The sequence below is a fragment of the Hordeum vulgare genome, chromosome 3H (assembly GCF_904849725.1).
Source record: "Hordeum vulgare subsp. vulgare chromosome 3H, MorexV3_pseudomolecules_assembly, whole genome shotgun sequence".
NCBI classification, from domain to species: Eukaryota; Viridiplantae; Streptophyta; class Magnoliopsida; order Poales; family Poaceae; genus Hordeum; species Hordeum vulgare.
The window spans coordinates 535,938,848-535,962,640 of NC_058520.1; the positions used below are offsets into that span (position 1 = coordinate 535,938,848).

A 23,793-nucleotide genomic window follows, 5' to 3' on the forward strand; every position below is an offset into this window, starting at 1 on the left:
TCCACCGTTCGGGACCCCCTACACCGACACACTCCGACACACTTCCCTTTTGGGCTATGTCATGGGTGACCCTCTCTCACCACATGACACATGGCCACCATCGTGTCCAAACAAAACTGTTCCAAAGGGGGACTTGAGCTCAATACTGAGGGAGTCCGCGATTAAGGGGTCCTCACGTAGTCGACTTACTACGAAGAGGTTGGCCTGATTGGTTGTGCCTATGATGGGCTGGGCTATGCGATTGTCTCATATTCAAGAAGGAGAACCCCAAATACTGGCGTGGCGACCAAGTAAAGTAGTCTAGGTCGGTTGCATGTAACCCTAGGCCCTCCCGGTGACTATATAAACCGGGGGTCCTCGTCCATGTAGACAAATTATTCCACCTAGGGTTTAGTGTACACGATCTCGAGGTAGACTCTGTAATCATCATCCACATCAATATAATCAAGCAAGACGCAGGGTTTCACTTCCTCAAGAGGGCCCGAACCTGGGTAAACATTGTCTCCCCTCTCTCCTGCAACCATCAATCTAAGATCCACAGTTCGGGACCCCCTACCCGAGATCTGTCGGTTTTGACACCGACAAATACCAAAACTGGGTAAACAAGGTTATTGTCGCCTATCGGGCCAGGGTAGCACACGCACATAATGTTCCCTCGTGAGAGGTACTAGCAAGAGGCATGGCAATAGACCAAATTACAGCCTCACCATTCAAGCAAGTGTGCTTGCACTAATGAGCTCGATTCAGTGGCACTATGACACGATCTAGTCGATGGAGGCAAAATTTTATATTACATCATTTTTTATCATATCCATTTACCATACCATTAATGTTTATGAGCATGAAAATCATGCATGCATTAAAGAACATATTTTACCAAACTTCTTAAGTGAATAGCATGTAGGACATATGAAGCATGGCAACAACATGATATCGATATAGTATGGCAGGTTCACAATAGCATAAACATGGTATGACATACAGATAAGGTATTAACTGTTGGAGAACGTCGCATGGGAAACAAAAAAATTCCTACGCGCACGAAGACCTATCATGGTGATGTCCATCTACGAGAGGGGATGAGTGATCTACGTACCCTTGTAGACCGTACAGCAGAAGCGTTAGTGAACGCGGTTGATGTAGTGGAACGTCCTCACGTCCCTCGATCCGCCCCGCGAACAATCCCGCGATCAGTCCCACGATCTAGTACCGAACGGACGGCACCTCCGCATTCAGCACACGTACAGCTCGACGATGATCTCGGCCTTCTTGATCCAGCAAGAGAGACGGAGAGGTAGAAGAGTTCTCCGGCAGCGTGACGGCGCTCCGGAGGTTGGTGATGATCTTGTCTCAGCAGGGCTCTGCCCGAGCTCCGCAGAAACACGATCTAGAGGAAAAACCGTGGAGGTATGTGGTCGGGCTGCCGTGGAAAAGTCGTCTCAAATCAGCCCTAAAATCAGCCCTAAAACCTCCGTAACTCCGAAAACCTTCCGGTAATCAAATGAGGTCATCCTATATATCAATCTTCGTTTCCGGACCATTCCGGAAACCCTCGTGACGTCCATGATCTCATCCGGGACTCCGAACAACATTCGGTAACCAACCATATAACTCAAATACGCATAAAACAACGTCGAACCTTAAGTGTGCAGACCCTGCGGGTTCGAGAACTATGTAGACATGACCCGAGAGACTCCTCGGTCAATATCCAATAGCGGGACCTGGATGCCCATATTGGATCCTACGTATTCTACGAAGATCTTATCGTTTGAACCTCACTGCCAAGGATTCATATAATCCCGTATGTCATTCCCTTTGTCCTTCGGTATGTTACTTGCCCGAGATTCGATCGTCAGTATCCGCATACCTATTTCAATCTCGTTTACCGGCAAGTCTCTTTACTCGTTCCGTAATACAAGATCCCGCAACTTACACTAAGTCGCATTGCTTGCAAGGCTTGTGTGTGATGCTGTATTACCGAGTGGGCCCCCGAGATACCTCTCCGTCACACGGAGTGACAAATCCCAGTCTTGATCCATACTAACTCAACTAACACCTTCGGAGATACCTGTAGAGCATCTTTATAGTCACCCAGTTACGTTGCGATGTTTGATACACACAAAGTATTCCTCTGGTGTCAGTGTGTTATATGATCTCATGGTCATAGGAACAAATACTTGACACGCAGAAAACAGTAGCAACAAAATGACACGATCAACATGCTACGTCTATTAGTTTGGGTCTAGTCCATCATGTGATTCCCCTAATGACGTGATCCAGTTATCAAGCAACAACATCTTGTTCATAATCAGAAGACACTGACTATCTTTGATCAACTGGCTAGCCAACTAGAGGCTTGCTAGGGACAGTGTTTTGTCTATGTATCCACACATGTAAATGAGTCTTCATTCAATACAATTATAGCATGGATAATAAACGATTATCTTGATACAGGAATTATAATAATAACTATATTTATTATTGCCTCTAGGGCATAATTCCAACAGTCTCCCACTTGCACTAGAGTCAATAATCTAGTCCTCACATCATCATGCGAATTACATTGTAATAAATCTAACACCCATACAGTTCTGGTGTTGATCATGCTTAGCCCGTGGAAGAGGTTTAGTCAGCGGTCTGCTACATTCAGATCCATGTGCACTTTGCATATATTCACGTCATCCCCTTCTACGTAGTCGCGGATGAGGTTGAAGCGTCGTTTGATGTGTCTGGACTTCTTGTGAAACCGTGGTTCCTTTGCTAAGGCAATGGCACCCGTGTTGTCACAGAACAAGGTTATTGGATTCAGTGCGCTTGGCACCACTCCAAGATCCGTCATGAATTGCTTCATCCAGACACCCTCCTTAGCCGCCTCCGAGGCAGCCATGTACTCCGCTTCACATGTAGAATCTGCTACGACGCTTTGCTTGGAACTGCACCAGCTTACCGCACCCTCATTGAGAATAAATACGTATCCGGTTTGCGACTTAGAGTCGTCCGGATCTGTGTCAAAGCTTGCATCGACGTAACCTTTTACGGCGAGCTCTTCGTCACATCCATACACGAGAAACATCTCCTTAGTCCTTTTCAGGTACTTCAGGATGTTCTTGACCGCCGTCCAGTGATCCACTCCTGGATTACTCTGGAACCTACCTGCCATAGTTATGGCCAGGCTAACGTCCGGTCTAGTGCACAACATTGCATACATGATAGAGCCTATGGCTGAAGCATAGGGGACGGAGCGCATATGCTCTCTATCCTCATCAGTTGCTGGGCACTGAGTCTTACTCAATCTCGTACCTTGTAAAACTGGCAAGAACCCCTTCTTGGACTGTTCCATTTTGAACCTCTTCAAAACTTTATCAAGGTATGTGCTTTGTGAAAGTCCTATCACGCGTTTTGATCTATCCCTATAGATCTTAATGCCTAGAATGTAAGCAGCTTCTCCTAGGTCCTTCATAGAGAAACTTTTATTCAAGTAATCCTTTATGCTCTCCAAAAACTCCACGTTGTTTCCAATCAACAATATGTCATCCACATATAATATTAGAAACGCCACAGAGCTCTCACTCACTTTCTTGTAAATACAAGATTGTCCAACCACTTGTATAAACCCAAATGCTTTTATCACCTCATCAAAGCGTTTGTTCCAACTCCGAGATGCTTGCACCAGTCCATAAATGGATCGCTGGAGCTTGCACACCTTGTTAGCATTCTTAGGATCGACAAAACCTTCGGGTTGCATCATATACAATTCTTCCTTAAGGTAACCGTTAAGGAACGCCGTTTTGACATCCATCTGCCAGATTTCATAATCGAAAAATGCAGCTATTGCTAACATGATTCTGACGGACTTAGGCATCGCTACGGGTGAGAATGTCTCATCGTAGTCAACTCCTTGAACTTGTGAAAAACCCTTTGCCACAAGTCGAGCTTTATAAACAGTCAAATTGCCGTCAGCGTCCTTCTTCCTCTTAAAGATCCATTTGTTCTGAATAGCCTTGCGGCCCTCAGGCAGTACCTCCAAAGTCCACACTTTGTTCTCATACATGGATCCTATCTCGGACTTCATGGCTTCTAGCCATTTGTTGGAATCTGGGCCCACCATTGCTTCTTCATAATTTGCAGGTTCATTGTTGTCCAACAACATGATTGATAAGACGGGATTACCGTACCACTCTGGAGCAGCACGTGGTCTCGTCGACCTGCGTGGTTCGACAGAAACTTGAACCGGAGTTTCATGATCGTCATCATTAACTTCCTCCTCAACTGGCGTCGCAACGACAGAGGTTTCCCCTTGCCGTGCGCCACCATCCAGAGGGATGAGAGGTTCGACAACCTCGTCAAGTTCTATCTTCCTCCCACTCAATTCTCTCAAGAGAAACTCCTTCTCGAGAAAAGCTCCGTTTTTAGCAACAAACACTTTGCCCTCGGATTTGAGATAGAAGGTGTACCCAACTGTCTCTTTTGGGTAACCTATGAAGACGCACTTTTCCTCTTTGGGTTCCAGCTTTTCAGGCTGAAGCTTTTTGACGTAAGCATCACATCCCCAAACTTTAAGAAACGACAACTTTGGCCTTTTGCCATACCACAGTTCGTATGGTGTCGTCTCAACGGATTTTGATGGTGCCCTATTTAAAGTGAATGCAGCTGTTTCTAATGCATAACCCCAAAACGGTAACGGAAAATCGGTAAGAGACATCACAGATCGCACCATCTCTAATAAAGTACGATTACGACGTTCGGACACACCATTATGCTGTGGTGTTCCAGGCGGTGTCAACTGTGAAACAATTCCACATTGTCTTAAGTGAGCACCAAACTCGAAACTCAGATATTCACCCCACGATCAGACCGTAGGAACTTGATCTTCTTGTTACGATGATTTTCAACTTCACTCTAAAATTGCTTGAACTTTTCAAATGTTTCATACTTATGCTTCATCAAGTAGACATAACCATATCTACTCAAATCGTCAGTGAAGGTGAGAAAATAACGATATTCGTCGCGTGCCTCCACGCTCATCGGACCACACACATCGGTATGTATGATTTCCAACAAGTCACTTGCACGCTCCATTGTTCCGGAGAACGGAGTTTTAGTCATCTTGTCCATGAGGCATGGTTCGCACGTGTCAAGTGAATCAAAGTCAAGTGACTCCAAAAGTCCATCGGCATGGAGTTTCTTCATGCGCTTTACACCAATATGACCTAAGCGGCAGTGCCACAAAAATATGGCCATATCATTGTTAACTCTAACTCTTTTGGTCTCAATGTTATGTATGTGTGTATCGCTATCAAGATTCAATATGAACAATCCTCTCACATTGGGTGCATGACCATAAAAGATGTTACTCATAGAAATAGAACAACCATTATTCTCTGACTTAAAAGAGTAACCGTCTCGCAATAAACAAGATCCAGATATAATGTTCATGCTCAACGCAGGCACTAAATAACAATGATTTAAGTTCATAACTAATCCTGATGGTAACTGAAGTGAAACTGTGCCGACGACGATTGCATCAACCTTGGAACCATTTCCTACGCGCATCGTCACTTCATCTTTCGCCAGCCTTCGTCTATTCCGCAGTTCCTGTTTTGAGTTGCAAATATGAGCAACAGAACCGGTATCGAATACCCAGGCACTACTACGAGAGCCGGTTAAGTACACATCAATAACATGTATATCAAATATACCTGATTTTTCTTTGACCGCCTTCTTATCTGCCAGATACTTGAGGCAATTGCGCTTCGAGTGACCCATACCCTTGCAATAATAACACTCTGTTTCAGGCTTAGGTCCAGCTTTGGGTTTCTTCGTCGGATTGGCAACAGGCTTGCTGCTCTTCTTTGAATTACCCTTCTTGCCTTTGCCGTTTCTCTTGAAACTAGTGGTCTTATTCACCATCAACACTTGATGTTCTTTACGGAGTTCAGACTCTGCGACTTTCAGCATCGCAAACAACTCGCCGGGTGACTTGTTCATCCCTTGCATGTTGTAGTTCAACACAAAGCCTTTATAGCTTGGCGGTAGTGATTGAAGGATTCTATCGGTGATAGCCTCTTGCGGGAGTTCAATCCCCATCTCAGCTAGATGGTTTGAGTACCCAGACATTTTGAGCACATGTTCACTGACAGACGAGTTCTCCTCCATCTTGCAAGCATAGAATTTATCGGAGGTCTCATAGCTCTCGATCCGGGCGTTCTTCTGAAAGATAAACTTCAACTCTTGGAACATCTCAAATGCTCCATGACGCTCAAAGCGACGTTGAAGTCCCGGTTCTAAGCCATACAAGACTGCACATTGAACTACTGAGTAGTCCTCCTTACGTGCTAACCAAGCGTTCTTAACATCCTGATCAGCCGTAGCGGGTGGTTCATCTCCTAGCGCAGCATTAAGGACAAAATCCTTCTTCCCAGCTTGTAAGATTAGCTTAAGATTACGAGCCCAGTCTACAAAGTTGCTTCCATCATATTTCAACTTAGCTTTCTCTAGGAACGTATTAAAATTCAGGGTGACTGTCGCGTGAGCCATGATCTACAACACAAATATATTCAAAGTGGACTTAGACTATGTTCAAGATAATTAGAGTTTAACTTAATCAAATTATACGCTAAACTCCCACTCAAAAAATACATCTCTCTAGTCATTTGAGTGGTTCATGATCCACTTACACTAGCTCAAGTCCGATCATCACGTGAGTTGAGTATAGTTTCAGTGGTAAGCATCCCTATGCTAATCATATCATCTATATGAGTCATGATCGACCTTTCGGTATCATGTGTTCCGAGGCCATGTATGCACATGCTAGGCTCGTCAAGCTTAACCCGAGTGTTCCGCGTGCGCAACTGTTTTGCACCCGTTGTATGTGAACGTTGAGTCTATCACACCCGATCATCACGTGGTGTCTCGAAACGACGAACTGTAACAACGGTGCACAGTCGGGGAGAACACAATTTCGTCTTGAAATTTTAGTGAGAGATCACCTCATAATGCTACCGTCGTTCTAAGCAAAATAAGGTGCATAAAAGGATTAACATCACATGCAATTCATAAGTGACATGATATGGCCATGATCACGTGCTTCTTGATCTCCATCAGCAAAGCACCGGCACGATCTTCTTGTCACCGGCGCCGCACCATGATCTCCATCAACGTGTCGCCATCGGGGTTGTCGTGCTACTCATGCTATTACTACTAAAGCTACATCCTAGCAAAATAGTAAACGCATCTGCAAGCACAAACATTAGTATAAAGACAACCCTATGGCTCCTGCCGGTTGCCGTACCATCGACGTGCAAGTCGATATTATCTATTACAACATGATCATCTCATACATCCAATATATCACATCACATCGTTGGCCATATCACATCACAAGTATACCCTGCAAAAACAAATTAGACGTCCTCTAATTTTGTTGTTGCATGTTTTACGTGGTGACCACGGGTATCTAGTAGGATCGCATCTTACTTACGCAAACACCACAACGTAGATATATGAGTTGCTATTTAACCTCATCCAAGGACCTCCTCGGTCAAATCCGATTCAACTAAAGTTGGAGAAACCAACACTTGCCAGTCATCTTTGAGCAACGGGGTTACTCATAGCGATGAAACCAGTCTCTCGTAAGCGTACGAGTAATGTCGGTCCAAGCCGCTTCAATCCAACAATACCGCGGAATCAAGAAAAGACTAAGGAGGGCAGCAAAACGCACATCACCGCCCACAAAAACTTTTGTGTTCTACTCGAGAAGACATCTACCAATGAACCTAGCTCATGATGCCACTGTTGGAGAACGTCGCATGGGAAACAAAAAATTTCCTACGCGCACGAAGACCTATCATGGTGATGTCCATCTACGAGAGGGGATGAGTGATCTACGTACCCTTGTAGACCGTACAGCAGAAGCGTTAGTGAACGCGGTTGATGTAGTGGAACGTCCTCACGTCCCTCGATCCGCCCCGCGAACAATCCCGCAATCAGTCCCACGATCTAGTACCGAACGGACGGCACCTCCGCGTTCAGCACACGTACAGCTCGACGATGATCTCGGCCTTCTTGATCCAGCAAGAGAGACGGAGAGGTAGAAGAGTTCTCCAGCAGCGTGACGGCGCTCCGGAGGTTGGTGATGATCTTGTCTCAGCAGGGCTCCTCCCGAGCTCCGCAGAAACACGATCTAGAGGAAAAACCGTGGAGGTATGTGGTCGGGCTGTCGTGGAAAAGTCGTCTCAAATCAGCCCTAAAACCTCCGTATATATAGGTGGGAGAGGGGGGGCTTGCCTTGGGGCTCAAGGAGCCCCAAGGGGTTCGGCCGAGCCAAGGGGGGGAGGTCTCCCACCCCCCAAACCGAGTTGGACTTGGTTTGGTGGGTGGGAGTCCTTCCTTCCCTTCCCACCTCCTCCTTTTTTTCTCTTTGATTTTTCTTCCAATGCGCATAGGGCCCTTTTGGGCTGTCCCACCAGCCCACTAAGGGCTGGTGCGCCACCCTCAAGGCCTATGGGCTTCCCCGGGATGAGTTGCCCCCCCCCCCCCGTGAACTCCCGGGACCCATTCGTCATTCCCGGTAACTCCGAAAACCTTCCGGTAATCAAATGAGGTCATCCTATATATCAATCTTCGTTTCCGGACCATTCCGGAAACCCTTGTGACGTCCGTGATCTCATCCGGGACTCCGAACAACATTCGGTAACCAACCATATAACTCAAATACGCATAAAACAACGTCGAACCTTAAGTGTGCAGACCCTGCGGGTTCGAGAACTATGTAGACATGACCCGAGAGACTCCTGGGTCAATATCCAATAGCGGGTCCTGGATGCCCATATTGGATCCTACATATTCTACGAAGATCTTATCGTTTGAACCTAGTGCCAAGGATTCATATAATCCCGTATGTCATTCCCTTTGTCCTTCGGTATGTTACTTGCCCGAGATTCGATCGTCAGTATCCGCATACCTATTTCAATCTCGTTTACCGGCAAGTCTCTTTACTCGTTCCGTAATACAAGATCCCGCAACTTACACTAAGTCACATTGCTTGCAAGGCTTGTGTGTGATGTTGTATTACCGAGTGGGCCCCCGAGATACCTCTCCGTCACACGGAGTGACAAATCCCAGTCTTGATCCATACTAACTCAACTAACACCTTCGGAGATACCTGTAGAGCATCTTTATAGTCACCCAGTTACGTTGCGACGTTTGATACACACAAAGTATTCCTCCGGTGTCAGTGAGTTATATGATCTCATGGTCATAGGAACAAATACTTGACACGCAGAAAACAGTAGCAACAAAATGACACGATCAACATGCTACGTCTATTAGTTTGGGTCTAGTCCATCACGTGATTCTCCTAATGACATGATCCAGTTATCAAGCAACAACACCTTGTTCATAATCAGAAGACACTGACTATCTTTGATCAACTGGCTAGCCAACTAGAGGCTTGCTAGGGACAGTGTTTTGTCTATGTATCCACACATGTAAATGAGTCTTCATTCAATACAATTATAGCATGGATAATGAACGATTATCTTGATACAGGAATTATAATAATAACTATATTTATTATTGCCTCTAGGGCATAATTCCAACATTAACATGATATTATCAATAACAATATTATTGCTAACATGAAGAAAGATGGTATGAACTCCGGTCATAGCATGACAGGGCAAGTAAGACCAACATACATCACACATTGCAGCTCGAAACATACTATGAATCTACTTCGGTTACACATGCACACGGTTCAAGTAAAGTCAACATGCAAGTTTGGTGCTCATGATAAGAGGTTGGATTGCCTTGAGGTGGACGAATAAACCAGATGGAAATGCGACGATCCAGTGGATACGAGATGTCACAACTAGTGCTCTCGAGAAAAGCCTGGATTCGAGGAAGGGCAAAGATGGCATTTTCAACAGGTGATAACATTATGAAAGTGGCACCATCGCAACGAGCTCGAGGAACTGAGAACATGGGCTTTGAAATTACCTCAATCGGAGTTATGGTGGAAAACATATGACCATTCGTTTGTTAGGCAGAAAAGCAAACAAAATATATCTGTTTATGCTCTTAATGGGTGAACGTTCACAAAATAACCGGTTCGGTCGGCGGGGTTGGGCTGAAAGCGCATTTATGAAAATACGCCTCCGCAAGAGAAAGCACATTTTCGTGCAAGTACGCGACGGAGTATGTTTTTGCCATGGGAAAGCGCATTCCTCGCGATATGTCTCCACTTACTCCAGTAAACGAGCCGGCATGGTCACCGCGTGAGAGGCTGACGCGCGGGGCCCACCGCATCTCCTCTCGTCTTCGAGCTCCTGATCGAAGGCATACGAGGGCCTCTTCGGCTGCAACTTCTTAGATGTTCGAGTCTTCGCGTCTTTTTCTCTTTTAGTCCAAGCAAAGCATGTGTTCTTAAATCGATGAAGGTTGTTCTTCTTTTGTCCATGGTAGCTCTCTTTAAGCAGAAATCGCCGATAACTTATTAATTCTAAATGATAGAATGAGTCCAACTTTGTTTATTGATCAAAGGGTTCAAGTAAAATACCCTTGATACACATGCCTTTGGGACAATAATTACAAGGGACACATTTAAACACATGCGTCCATACAGACATAGAGAAAGGCATGTACACACAGACAGTGACAGATTTGGGCCCCAAGAAGCTCGGACGGCGGCCTGGGGCGTGAGGCCTATCTGCTTTGTTGACTGTAGCAAACACCGTAGCTATATTGCTACAGTCAAGGAAGGTTGACTGTAGCAAACACCCACGCATACCTGGCCAAACGGCCGGCACGACACGACCCGTTGTAAACGAGACCGACACATCACGGCCCGCACCGGCACGTTTATTAATTGGGCCGTGTCGTGTCAGCCCCTGGGTTGCGCCTCCAGGCCCATGCACGATCCGGTTATTAAACGGGCCGGCATGTTGGTCCGATTAGCATGTTGGACCGCATATTTTTAGCCTCATGGGCTTATTTTTAAGCCTATTGGGTCATATATTATGTATATATATATATTTAAAAAATCTAAAAATATATAAAAAAAATAAACGGGCCGTGCCGTTCCAGCCCGCGTGCATGGCTCATGGCGGGCCATGCCAACGGGCTCACGGGCCGGTCCGTTTAGCCCACCCGTTTGGCGGGCTATGCATCCACAGATTGTGTTACAAATTATGTAGGATATGTGGGCTTTTCCATGAAACCCACATGGAATCCACCTGTGTCCACATCCTCGCTACGAAAATCATCTCGTCATATCCACCTCCGCCGTCCAAGATCGTCGCCCGCCTCCCAACTCCTCTGCCTCGAGATATGGCAGTCGTAATGGCGCCATTGCCTCTGCCCGTCCAAGCACAGCCGCGGAGAACAACTTGTCAACTTGGGTGCTCCTACAGAAATGTAATCAGGAGAGGAGGAGGAGGAATGTAATCAGGAGACTGAAAAGGGAGGATGGAAGTGTTGTGGAAGGAGAGGAGAAGTTGAGGCTATTTATTGCCAACTACTACAGAAATTTGTTCCTGTCTTCTGCAGGTATTACTAATGATGAGATTTTATCCTGTGTCCCTCCTTCTGTTACTCCTGAGATGAATGGAAGACTGACACGGGAATATAGAGAAGAAGTGAAAAAAGCTCTTGACTCTTTTAGAGACTTAAAGGCGCGGGGCCGGATGGCATGCCGGCTGTGTTGTACAAGAGGTTCTGGGAATTGGTAGGGGGCAAGGTCCAGGATGAGGTACTTGGAGTGTTTAATGGTAACCAAATGACGGCAACATGGAATGAGACCACTATAGTTTTGATTCCAAAAAGCAAGAACCTAGAGAAAGTAACAGAGTATCGCCCTATCAGCTTGTGCAATGTGTTGTATAAGTTGATCTCGAAGGTGCTACCAAGTTGCAATCTATCCTTGCCTTGTATGAGGAGCAGTCAGGGCAAATGATTAATAAAGAAAAATCGTGGGCCAACTTCAGCAAAGGTACAAGTGCAATAACAAAAACTGATGTGTTGCAAGTTCTGGGCATTCCAAATGAGTCACAAGGCCAACGCTATCTTGGCCTTCCTGTGTTTGTCGGGGCATCAAGGAGCAAGCAGTTTGAGTGCATAAAACAACTCATTTGGCAAAGGATGCAGGGTTGGGTGGAGAAACTGTTATCAAAACCGGGCAAGGAAATCTTGATTAAGGCGGTGGCCCAAGCGATTCCTACCTACGCTATGTCTTGTTTTGACCTTACCAAGAGGCTGTGCGAGGAGATTGGCACACTCATAAACCGTTATTGGTGGAGCCACCAGGATCAGTGGGATCGATGTCACTGGATAGGCTGGGAAAGGTTGACTAAATCAAAGAAAGAGTGGGGGTCTGGGCTTCAGGGATCTGCATATTTTTAATATTGCTATGCTGGCAAGGCAGGGGTGGCATCTTTTGTAGGCTCCAGATACTTTGTGTGCGCAGGTCCTAAAGGCCAAGTACTTCCCGAATTGCTCGGTGTTGGAGGCAAGTACGGAGGGCGAGATGTCCTACTCTTGGCGAAGCATTCTTAGAGGTATAGAGCTGTTAAAAAAAAGGAGTTGTCTCGAGGATTGGCTCTGGAGAACATGTGAGAATTTGGGAAGACCCATGGATCCCACGGGGTGATACCCGTAGACTCCGCACTCGCCGAGGTAATGTCCTGATTGACAAGGTTTCCGATCTGATGGACTCGGTTACTGAATCATGGGACAATGATCTGGTATGGGAGCTGTTCTGTGAAGAAGATGCAAAGGAGATCTTAGCAATTCCTGTGAGGAGTGGAATGGATGATCAGGTGGCGTGGCATTTTGACGCGAAAGGTCAGTTTTCAGTTAAGTCAGCTTATCATCTTGGGGTAAAGCTGAGGGATTCAAAGCGTCATAGGGATGCGAGCTCTTGTGTTCCAGCACCGGCTGTGTCTCATAAGGGCATCTCCAACAGTTTGTTGGTTAGCTTGTTGGTAAAATATGCCATGTCATCAGCCAACACCTTAACATACAACTACTCCAATGGGTTGTATCTAGTTTGTTCAATAAGATGTGAGGTAATAAATAAGGTGCTCTCTCATTCTACATTGGAGCTTGTGCAAGGGTGTTGGTTAATTTACATACAACCTTGTTCTCTTTCCTCATTTATTGCAATGACACATCATCAAAAATCCTATGTGTCAAAATTACCAACAACTATCTTACAACCATTGGAGATGCCCTAAGTGGAATAGGTTCTGGAGCCTAAAACTACCACCCAAGATCAGAATGTTCCTCTGGAGATTGTCACATAATAGCCTGCCGCTACGCATGAACATCAAACGGAAACATGTGGAGCTGGATACAAGGTCCCCAATGTGTTTCAGGCTGGACGAAGATGGAGGGCATCTTTTCTTAAAATGCAAGCAGGTTAAACAGGTGTGGCGTGAGCTGCAGCTTGAGGATGTTCGGATGGCTCTGATCCAATGTGCTAATCCCTCCGAGATGTTTGATCATCTGTGGTCTTTGAAGCTAGAAAGGCGAGACCTACCCCTGATCCTGATGTGGGAATGGTGGAATGTGCGAAACAAGGCGAATGCGGGAGAGAAAATCAAGTCTGCGGGGAAACTTGTTACTTCATCCGGAAGCTCTATGATGACTTTTGCGCTTCAGATGAGGGGTCTCGAGCACAGTCACTGCCTCCCGAGACTGAAACCTGGTGTCAGCCATGTGAGGGCTTTGTCAAAATAAACTTCGATGCTGCCTTTTACATGGAGTAGGGGAATGGTGCCTGGGGCTGTGTTGCTCGCTCGGACCAGGGTGAGTTCATTGCTGCGTGTGCTGGCATTCTCGAGTACCTGTCCTCCCCCCTGCTTGCTGAAGCGACGGCGTGTATAAAAGCTATTGAGCGGCAAGTGAGATGGGCGTCCACAGGGTTCTTTTCAAATCAGACTCGCTGCAGCTCGTCAACGGCTTGATCTCCGGCGATTATGACCTGTCCAACATCGGCGTCCTGCTAAGAGAAGCACGCAGCTTGTGTCACGCGCCTTTTGATGCCTTTGAATTTCGTTTTGTTAACCGAGAGTGTAATAGGGTGGCCCATGAATTAGCAGACTTTGGCTATAAGGCCCTGTTTGTTTCATAAGTCCTAGGACTTTTTTAAGTCCCAACTTATAAGTCATAAGTCCCTACATGTTTGTTTACAGGGACTTATAAGTCCCGAGTCCCTACCTGTTTGTTTACAGGGACTTATAAGTCCATGTTGCACCTAATAATACACTTGTTCATATGGATCGTCATCAGCCAACGTGTACGGCACATAGGATAAGCATCGCTGCAACGAGGCTCAGGAGATGGCCTGTCCGGCGATTGGAGGCACCGCTGCAACGAACCGAGGCAGAACGAACCGAGGCGGGACGACGACGGGGCGGCGAACCCCGGCGGGGCGGCGGCGGGCGAGAGGCGGGACGGCGACAGGGCGGCGAACCGAGGCAGAATGAACCGAGGCGGGGCGGCGACGGGGCAAGAGGCGGGGCGGTGACGGGTCGAGAGGCGGGGCGGCGACGGGGCGGCGACGGGCGAGGGGCGGGGCGGCGACGGGGCGAGAGGCGGGGCGGCGGCAACGATTGGACTGAGAGGCGGGGCGGCGTGCGGGGAACGAGCCTGGAGCGACGCGGGGTAGGTCCGGCCCGGGATAAGTCCCAATAAGCTCCTCCCTGAGAGTCTTATTTGATAAGTCCCAAATCACCACAATAAGTCCCAATAAGTCCCTTGTGTTTGGTTTAGGTGGGACTTATAGGGACTTTTTTAAGTCCCTAAACCAATAAGTCCCTGAAAACAAACACCCTCTAAGACTGGTGTGCCCTGCACCTGGTGGAAGGATTACGCCCCAGGCTATGTACTTGATTTGGTCGCCAGCGAGTCTGATGTGCGTGTTTAAGTTATGGGAAGTGTTTTCCTAAACAAGCAAACAAGAATTTCACAACGCGCACCCCATAAAACGCACCACAACACACATCAATCAATCAGCACCTCAGGATTAAACACACAAATCTTAATCTAACAGCCCTCATTGATGTAATAGCTTTACTGGGTGGACTTAGCAATTAGCATTGGCTGACCATACTCCACCGCAGAGGAGAATACCAAACTCCACCCGCATCCTGCACCTGTCTTCCGTGATTAGCACCCACATCCTCTTAACCTCCGTCGCCACCAGCACCATATCCTACCTGCACGCCGACCTCACCGAAGTGCACCAAAATGTCGCACCATCGCCGTCGCCATTGCCGACGGGGCACGTTCTACCAGCAGTTCGTCGTTGGGATGATGCTGGTGGCCAAGGAGTTCGGGGCGTTGTCGCCGTCGGACGCGGTGGTGGAGGCGGCGCAACGGAGGTGGGCCCCGCCGTCCACTGCGAGGGTTTCGCCGAGGGGCGGGTCGCCTATCGCGGTGGGGGACCTGTGGCTGCGGACGCGGGGAGGGGGGACGGGCCCGGGAGTGCGAGCTAGCACGGGAGCCACGAGAGCGACATGGACCTGGCCATGCTCGTCAGCGACTTCCTCGAGGGCGGCGGCGGCGGAGGCGGGGACTCACGCGGCAGCAGCGACGACGATCCCGGTGGCCTCCACGACCTCACCCACCTCGCCGACAAGATCTCGGTACGAACCTCGCGCCTCCATCCCGTTCCCCGTCTCCTCTCCTCTGCTCTCCTCTGCTCTGTTCGTGTTGATTTTGCGTTTTGGCTTTGGGGCCAAGGTTTGGTTTCCCACAAAATTATGCTCAATTCATCAACCAGGCAGGTTGGTTAGGTGGCTGGATGCAACTTCATGAAACTGCCCAATTATTAGCGCTTCCCAATCTCCGTGTTAGTTGTAACTCGACAAATCATGTATAACACCATGCTTGTGCCCTTATTCCTGGAGTATTTGCAACTGTATTCTTTGGTCGTTCATTGCTCAATCAAGTGAGTCTATTCTCTCTTTTTTTACAGCAATTTAAACCTGTCAATAGGGGGGAAATATGGCCATGATCCTTTCACTTTTATTTGGTTTGAGGAGAAATGAGTAGTCAGTTTCCAGACTAAATTTGTTTTCTGTTCTACGCATAGATGCAGGTGCGACAATCAGCTGCATCAACTATTGTTCTTTTTCTTTTGCAGTTCGGATGTGCGTCCATACGTGTTAAATAGTTAAGTAAATTTAATCTATAGTCTAATAATACTTTTGTTAATAGTTGCCAAATAAAAGATGATCTACTTGTGCCAAAAGTGAGGATGCAGATATCATGAGTTCATATTGTACAAAATTATTTTTTGTAAGCAATATTCTCTTTTTTCTTATTATTTGATATTTTCATATTGATAATAGCTCTTGAATTGATGTTTGATTACCTCTCCCCCTTGGAGAACCATCAGATTTTCATGCATAAACAATAACCATGTACTTTTTATTTTTAGGCATAAGGACTCTAAAATGGATGAAGGAGGAGCTAAAGTTCAATAGCGTACAACAGGCATGTTGTGTATAGAGTTTGCAAGGAACCGTGTTCATTTCTTACACTTAAATATCTTAGCTAGCACAACTATTTCATATCACAATACTTAATGGAATCACTTTTCTTAGCACTTCCATGATTTTCATTATGCGAATTCGATTACTATGATGCCAGGTAACTTGACTATTCGGTATCTGTACTTGACATCTGCAACGAATAATTTTATTTTTAAAGTATAGTTTGAAGCTTAATTACACATAGGATGGGTCACTCCGGTTACCATGGAAACTTAAGCATTTTGCGTTTGCAGTTTGCGATCTTTTTCCCCTATAACGTCATGATATACCTCAGTTGCCATCTAAATATAGTAACTGATATGGTCATTACTAAGGACTAGATTGATATGTATTCAGAAATGTATCATTTATATTTCTATCATTTTGTGCAATTGCTTTCTCAGTTTAATTGTAGCTCTAAATACTCATGTGAATGTAGAGAAGTTTGGCCTCAAACAAGATAGAATCGCAGTACGAAGAGTTTAAAGTGAGACATGAAAATTAGGACTGCTAACAATAAAGAGGAAGATTGGCAAGGAGATTAGAAGTCCATGCATCAAACCCAATCAGATATAGACATCCTCTAAAGGCTGAGGTAAGTACTTGTACTCTGAATAGACTTGGATAAAAGTGAACCGTTTGTTTAATTGATATTATGTTTTTCTAATGGTTGGTCCAGAAAACGGGATTATTAATAATGGGGAGAAGCGCGGGTTCCTACCACCGTTGAGGATGCGGAAGTCTCAATTCCACTATGCACTGACACGGGTACCGAGTGCGTCCGCAACAGGCGGGGACATGAGAGTCCAGTCGTAGCCGGCGAGGATGTGGGTGCTGCCGCCATTTCGGTCGCTCTATAGAACTAACACTTTTTATATTACGTATTTTGCATGTTTCAGATTACACAGTTTATAATTTTTAGAACTGAAAGTTAGATTCCCATTGTTATCTTCACATTAATTCAATATGTTGTCCACTTTAGATCCGTTCTTTCACATTCCCACATTTTTCTTTTACCTTAACCCAAGAAAACTTTCTGAAATCTTTACCATAGTTTTGTGATTTTTAAATGGGTTAGATTCTTTTTTGGTCTGATTAAACCTCACATAGCATAGTAAAATGATGAGTAATGGGGTTTGTATTAAACATGACCTTTCGAGAGGCAGAGATCATCATGCCATAGTATTCTATCATTTTTTTCGAAATTTCTAGAATATAATTCAGAATTCAATACTCATATTAAATTTAATGGGCTGTTTTGATCAAGACGTGCGTTTGTACGGGCATGTTTACTAGTCCAGCTCAAAAAAGAAAACTTGGGTGCTCCTTGGATGCTGGTTAGGCTAGCAAGAAAGCGAGCAGGCTCAAAGTGAGACCAGGACATGTGCTCTGTTGCCGTGCCATACGAGCCGCTGCAATAACCAGGAAACGAATCACTGCTCCAATCAGGGATGGAAAGTTCTGCTCCGGAATTAACAACGCACGCCCACATGCTCTTCATGCCAACACAAAGGAAAATTTACACTGCCAGCTCAACCAGTTATTATAGTACTACTACCACTAAACTTCCTTCTATTTTTCCTACACAATAACAACATGGGCGGCAAAGTTTCGTCCGGTCCGGCGATTCACCGCCGGACGGCCACGATCCCGGCACCCTCGCCACCAAGTGGGGCGACGGACGGAGCAGATCGCCCCACCTCCCACCGGCTTCACATGACGCGCGGGATGAAAAGGGAGAGATCAGATCGCTGTTGGTGTTGGGCTCCGGCTTCCTTTGCGGCTGCCCACGCGCGCCGCACGTGCGCTGCCTCCGCCACGGCGCCACGATCGCCGCCTGCGCCTCCTTCCTTTTTTTCTTTTTCTTTGACGGGCGCCTGCGCCTCCTTCATCTCCCGCGGTTGTTTTTACCACCTCCGCCGAGCTAGCTACGGCATGCCGCCGCTGCCCCGCCCGCTCCACTCCACGGTCACGGTCACGGTCAACTAGCCGTCCACGGCGGATGACAGGTGGGGCCGCACCACTAGCCACGGTCCGCTGATCCTGTCCGGGGGTCGCCGGGATAACTAATCACGTGGTTAAAGTGGAATCCCGCGGAGTGGCTTGTTACTACTGCCACCAGCTGGGCCAGCGCCGGAGGTGGGGAGAGGAGGGGAGCTCGAGCTCCGCTGCTGCTAATGGCGGAGAGCGACGGCGGCGAGGCGGACCCCGGCGCCGGCCGGGCGGCCGGCGCCGACGACCCGGCCCCGCGCACGCAGCGGCCGCAGCTCGCCAAATCGCGCACCATCTCCGGCTCCGCCGCCGCATCCGCCGAGATAAGACGGGGCGGGAGGGACGGCGGCATCCTCGCTCGCCGCTCCTCGGCGGCGGTCGCCGCCCTCCCGCCGGTGCCGGGCCGGCTCACCGTCGCCGTGGACGACCCCTCCCACGCGGCGCCCAACGCCGGCGTGCTCGACCGCGACTGGTGCTACCCGTCCTTCCTCGGCCCGCACGCCTCGCGCCCGCGCCCGCCGCGCCAGCAGCAGACGCCGCCGCCCGCCTCCGCCGCCCGTCGGAACCCTAGCGGCAACCCCGCCACCACGCGGAGGGTGGCGGCCTCGCAGCGGGACGAGGAGAAGTCGCTGGCCTCCGTGGTCAAGCAGTCCGCGCTGCTCGGGGAGAGGAGGCCGCTCTCGCCGCCGCCGCCGCCCCCCACGCGCGCCCGCCGATTCGATCTCTCCCCGTACTGCCTCCTGCTCGTAAGCGACGCCATTTAAAGCTCCAGCCTTTTTTGTAGCAGCTGACTTACTATTCTGGTCCATTTCCCCCGTGAATTAATTGCTGCAGTTGCTGGTCGTAACCGCCACAAGCTCTTCCCTGGCCTTCTGGCAGTGGATGAAAGTGTTGGGGCTCCAGGTTACCTACCCTATTTCACCTGTCAAAATTTGTGTGGTGCTAGTTAGTTTCAACATAACTGGTGTCGCTGACAGCTTATAAGCACTTGCATTTTTACAGAAGAAGATCAGATCATGCAGTGGTGGTGGTGCTGATGCTGTGGACAGTGAGGAAACTGCTGAGACATCCTGGGTTCTGGGGGACCCTGGTTCAGGGTTTGTTACCTCCGAGAGCTGGAAATTAGCTCCGATGCTTGCTCTGGCAATACCGATATTCCTTTTTAAATACGCTGAGCAGCTGCGACGGAAGAAAGAAAATTCCAGTAGGACGAGAAGTACCGAGGAAGAAGTGCCTCTCGAGAAGCGGATCGCTTACAAGGTTGATGTGTTCTTCTCAGGGCATCCGTATGCTAAGCTGCTCGCCCTCCTGATCGCCACTGTAATTCTCATCGCCTCGGGCGGCATTGCGCTGTATTCTGTTAGTGGCAGTGGGTTCCTGGAGGCTATTTGGCTTTCTTGGACTTTTGTGGCAGATTCAGGAAACCATGCTGACCAGGTTGGCCTGGGTCCAAGGATTGTGTCCGTGTCGATTAGCGCCGGTGGCATGCTGGTGTTTGCCACGATGCTCGGGCTTGTGTCAGATGCGATATCGGAGAAGGTAGATTCCTGGCGTAAGGGGAAAAGTGAGGTGATAGAGGTCAACCATATACTAATCCTCGGATGGAGCGACAAGCTGGTAATGTTCTGGTGAAATATTGCTTTAGTATCAATAATAAGTAACAAATCAGTCAGGCAGTAGATAACTTAGTAAAGCGTGCTATCATAGAACTTGACGATCCCCTAGTAGTGCATCTCTGAAGTAGGCTTGTAAGAAATGTTATGCATGCTGACTTGTAGTAGGATTTTATTTTCAAGGATTCAACGCACATTAAGCTTTTAAGACTTAATTCTGTATTTTAAATTTCAGTTTAGACAATCCAACTTCCGAAGTTAAATGTTTGTCTTTTTTCACCATTTTTAGTCACTCTGTGCACTTTGTTTTGTACATTATCCTCCAATCTTACTGAAGGAAGTTGTGCACCGAGCACTGAAGTTTATTTGCTTGCTTGATCAACTGTCTTACTTCTTTTTTCACTGTGTGGAGCAGGGCTCTCTTCTGAAGCAGCTAGCTATAGCGAATAAAAGTATTGGTGGTGGTGTAGTTGTTGTTCTGGCAGAAAGAGACAAGGAAGAGATGGAGATGGACATAGGAAAGCTAGGATTTGACTTCATGGGAACATCTGTAATATGTAGAAGCGGCAGCCCTCTAATCCTAGCAGATCTAAAGAAGGTACCAAGATATTCTTCTGGTCTTCCACTATCAATACACTCCTCCGATGGTTTCTTCTCATGCTATGTACTCCCTCTGTATCAAAATATAAGACGTTTTTTGATACAAAGGGAGTATCAAAAAACGTCTTATATTTTGTACGGAGGGAGTATTATGTAAATCTCTCTTATATTTTAGATCTGAAATGTCATTTCCTCCCCACAGGTTTCTGTTTCCAAAGCGCGTGCTATTATTGTCTTAGCATCTGATGAAAATGCAGACCAAGTTAGTGTTTTCTTCTACCCACCTTTACTATTTTGGGGTTAGCAGCTCATATAATTATTTGCTCACGTTCATTTTTTCCATTATCCCCAGAGTGATGCACGAGCTTTGCGTGTCGTACTGAGCCTGACTGGAGTAAAAGAGGGCTTAAGGGGGCATATTGTTGTAGAGATGAGTGACCTTGACAATGAACCTTTAGTGAAATTGGTTGGAGGCGAACTAATTGAAACAGTTGTTGCCCATGATGTCATTGGACGTTTGATGATACAGTGTGCACTCCAACCTGGCTTGGCACAGGTACATTTCAATGTAACACTTGGTTCTGCAGTAAGAAAGAAAAGAAACAAAATCTTTGAGCCTGGCATACGAAACTGCAATGCTGTTCGTTTCTGTATTTTTGCCCGGGATGTATCTCCATGATTGGTAACCCACCATATTCATTTGCAGATATGGGAGGATATTTTGGGATTTGAAAATGCAGAATTCTATATAAAAAGATGGCCAGAATTGGATGGCATGCGGTTTGGGGATGTGTTAATCTCATTCCCTGATGCTGTGCCCTGCGGAGTGAAGCTTGCGTCAAGATTTGGAAGTATATTAATGAATCCGGATGATGATTATGTTTTAAGAGAAGGTGATGAGATCCTTGTTATAGCCGAAGATGATGATACTTATGCACCTGCTCCTCTACCAGAGGTTAATTTTCTGAGCTATGCTTTTAGTCTCTTCGTACCAACTCTCATCAAGCCAGTCATACTGCCCAGATAAAAAATATCCTATTCAGTTAGATTTTTATTTGATCAATGTTATTTCTTGCCAGGTGCATAAGGGCTTTCTACCTAATGTTCCCACCCCTCCTAAATATCCAGAGAAAATCTTGTTCTGTGGTTGGCGACGTGACATCCACGATATGATAATGGTAAGTTAACCTGCACATTTTGCCTGGATCGATGTACATTTACGCACATTTTGGATATGAATGTTGGTGCTGTTGTGTAGGTTCTAGAAGCATTTCTTGCTCCAGGTTCTGAATTGTGGATGTTCAATGAGGTGCCAGAGAAGGCGAGGGAGACAAAACTGACTGACGGTGGTATGGATATTCTTGGACTAACAAACATTAAACTTGTGCACAAAGAAGGGAATGCTGTCATCAGGCGGCACCTAGAAAGCTTGCCTCTTGAGACCTTTGATTCTGTGAGTATATGCCCTATCATAGAGACAAATATAGTATACTCTGAACGTTCTATTCAAACAATGATTGTTTTTATGAAACCGTCAATGTGGTCCAAATTAGTTAATCATCTTGGCTTGCATTTCTTCTACTCTCGGTTTACCTATGCTGAAATACACCCATTGCTAACTTTGAAACCACAGATTTTAATTCTTGCAGATGAGTCGGTGGAGGACTCCATTGTACAATCAGATTCACGGTCCTTAGCTACACTTCTTCTAATTCGTGACGTTCAGGTGAGCAACAAGCAGCCTGGCTGTAGCATATATTACTGACAGTGCGCAGGTAGATGACCACCGCATTACTGATGTATACCTTCTTCTGTAGTCCAAACGTCTTCCGTCAAAGGAGTCAAAATCACCTCTACATCACAATGGCTTCTCTCACAGCTCCTGGATTCGGAAGATGCAGCATGCATCGGACAAATCAATAATAATCAGTGAGATACTGGACTCAAGAACTAGAAACCTTGTATCTGTCTCCAAAATCAGCGATTATGTCCTGTCAAATGAACTTGTCAGTATGGCATTAGCAATGGTAGCAGAAGACAAGCAAATCAACAGAGTTCTCGAGGAACTTTTTGCTGAGGAGGTACTATCTAATTACGACATGATTTGGATTGTGCTTTAATATTGCAATAACATGCTTCTTCCACAATCTATTATGTGTACAAGCCACACTTCCCAGCTAACAATGACTTGAAGTATCTCTATTTAATGACGCACCAGATGATAGTTTTTAAAGTTAACTACCCAGTGACTTGCCTTAGATCTCATCTGACCGTGGTAATCCTATGTTGTAGGGCAACGAGATGTGCATAAGGTCGGCTGAGTTTTACCTGTACGAGCAAGAGGAATTGAGTTTCCTGGACATAATGGTGAGGGCTCGTGAGAGAGACGAGATTGTGATCGGCTACCGGCTCGCCAACACCGATGAGGCAATCATTAATCCAGAACACAAGTCAGAGATTAAGAAGTGGTCTCTAGACGATGTGTTTGTTGTGATTGCGAAAGGTGACTGACTAGTTTTACAATGTCATCTCACTTTTTTGGAAGCGCAAGTGTATACCATGATAGTAATAATAGTAGTACAATACTAATCCATGCTAGCTGATAGAAATGATAACTGGGCAAAACATATGTGGAAGTACAGTCGTGATCTCGCCCAGGCCATTAGCACTGTAACATGTTGATTCCTGTCGTCTCCGTAGCATTCAGTTCGGGACGTAGATAACTTTGGCGCCCCAGCCTGAGATTGTTGCTGATGAGTAAATAAGCAGTACAGTGGGTCAATGCAGTAGGAATAGCTTGTGATTCATGTTGTATTATGTAAGCTCGCAGCTAATTATTGAATCCATGCTGTGTCGATGTTCAAAGGAAAGAGGGCATGCAGTGTATTATGTGAAGGCTCCTGTAATTCTGTCTAGACATATGTTTTTTTACTTTCGCTATGCTGTGTCGATGTTCCAAGAAAGAGGGACATGCAGTGTAGCCTGTGAAGGCTCCCTGTGATGCTATCCAACCATAGGTGTACTTCTGCACAGTGCATCTTGGTTCTTTT

The 23,793-nt window shown here is 46.7% G+C and overlaps 1 protein-coding gene across 1 annotated transcript; it reads left to right on the forward strand.

The window, feature by feature from the left end:
- Nucleotides 1–18,715: 18,715 nt before the first annotated feature.
- Nucleotides 18,716–23,638, forward strand: LOC123441991 (probable ion channel POLLUX). The gene is made up of 12 exons (XM_045118137.1): nucleotides 18,716–19,276; nucleotides 19,365–19,433; nucleotides 19,533–20,147; nucleotides 20,559–20,741; nucleotides 20,946–21,005; nucleotides 21,096–21,299; nucleotides 21,450–21,698; nucleotides 21,823–21,921; nucleotides 22,002–22,196; nucleotides 22,377–22,469; nucleotides 22,561–22,824; nucleotides 23,036–23,638. Exons 1-12 carry the CDS (start codon nucleotides 18,716–18,718, stop codon nucleotides 23,252–23,254), a joined length of 2,811 nt encoding a protein of 936 aa, XP_044974072.1. The 3' UTR covers nucleotides 23,255–23,638.
- Nucleotides 23,639–23,793: the final 155 nt, after the last annotated feature.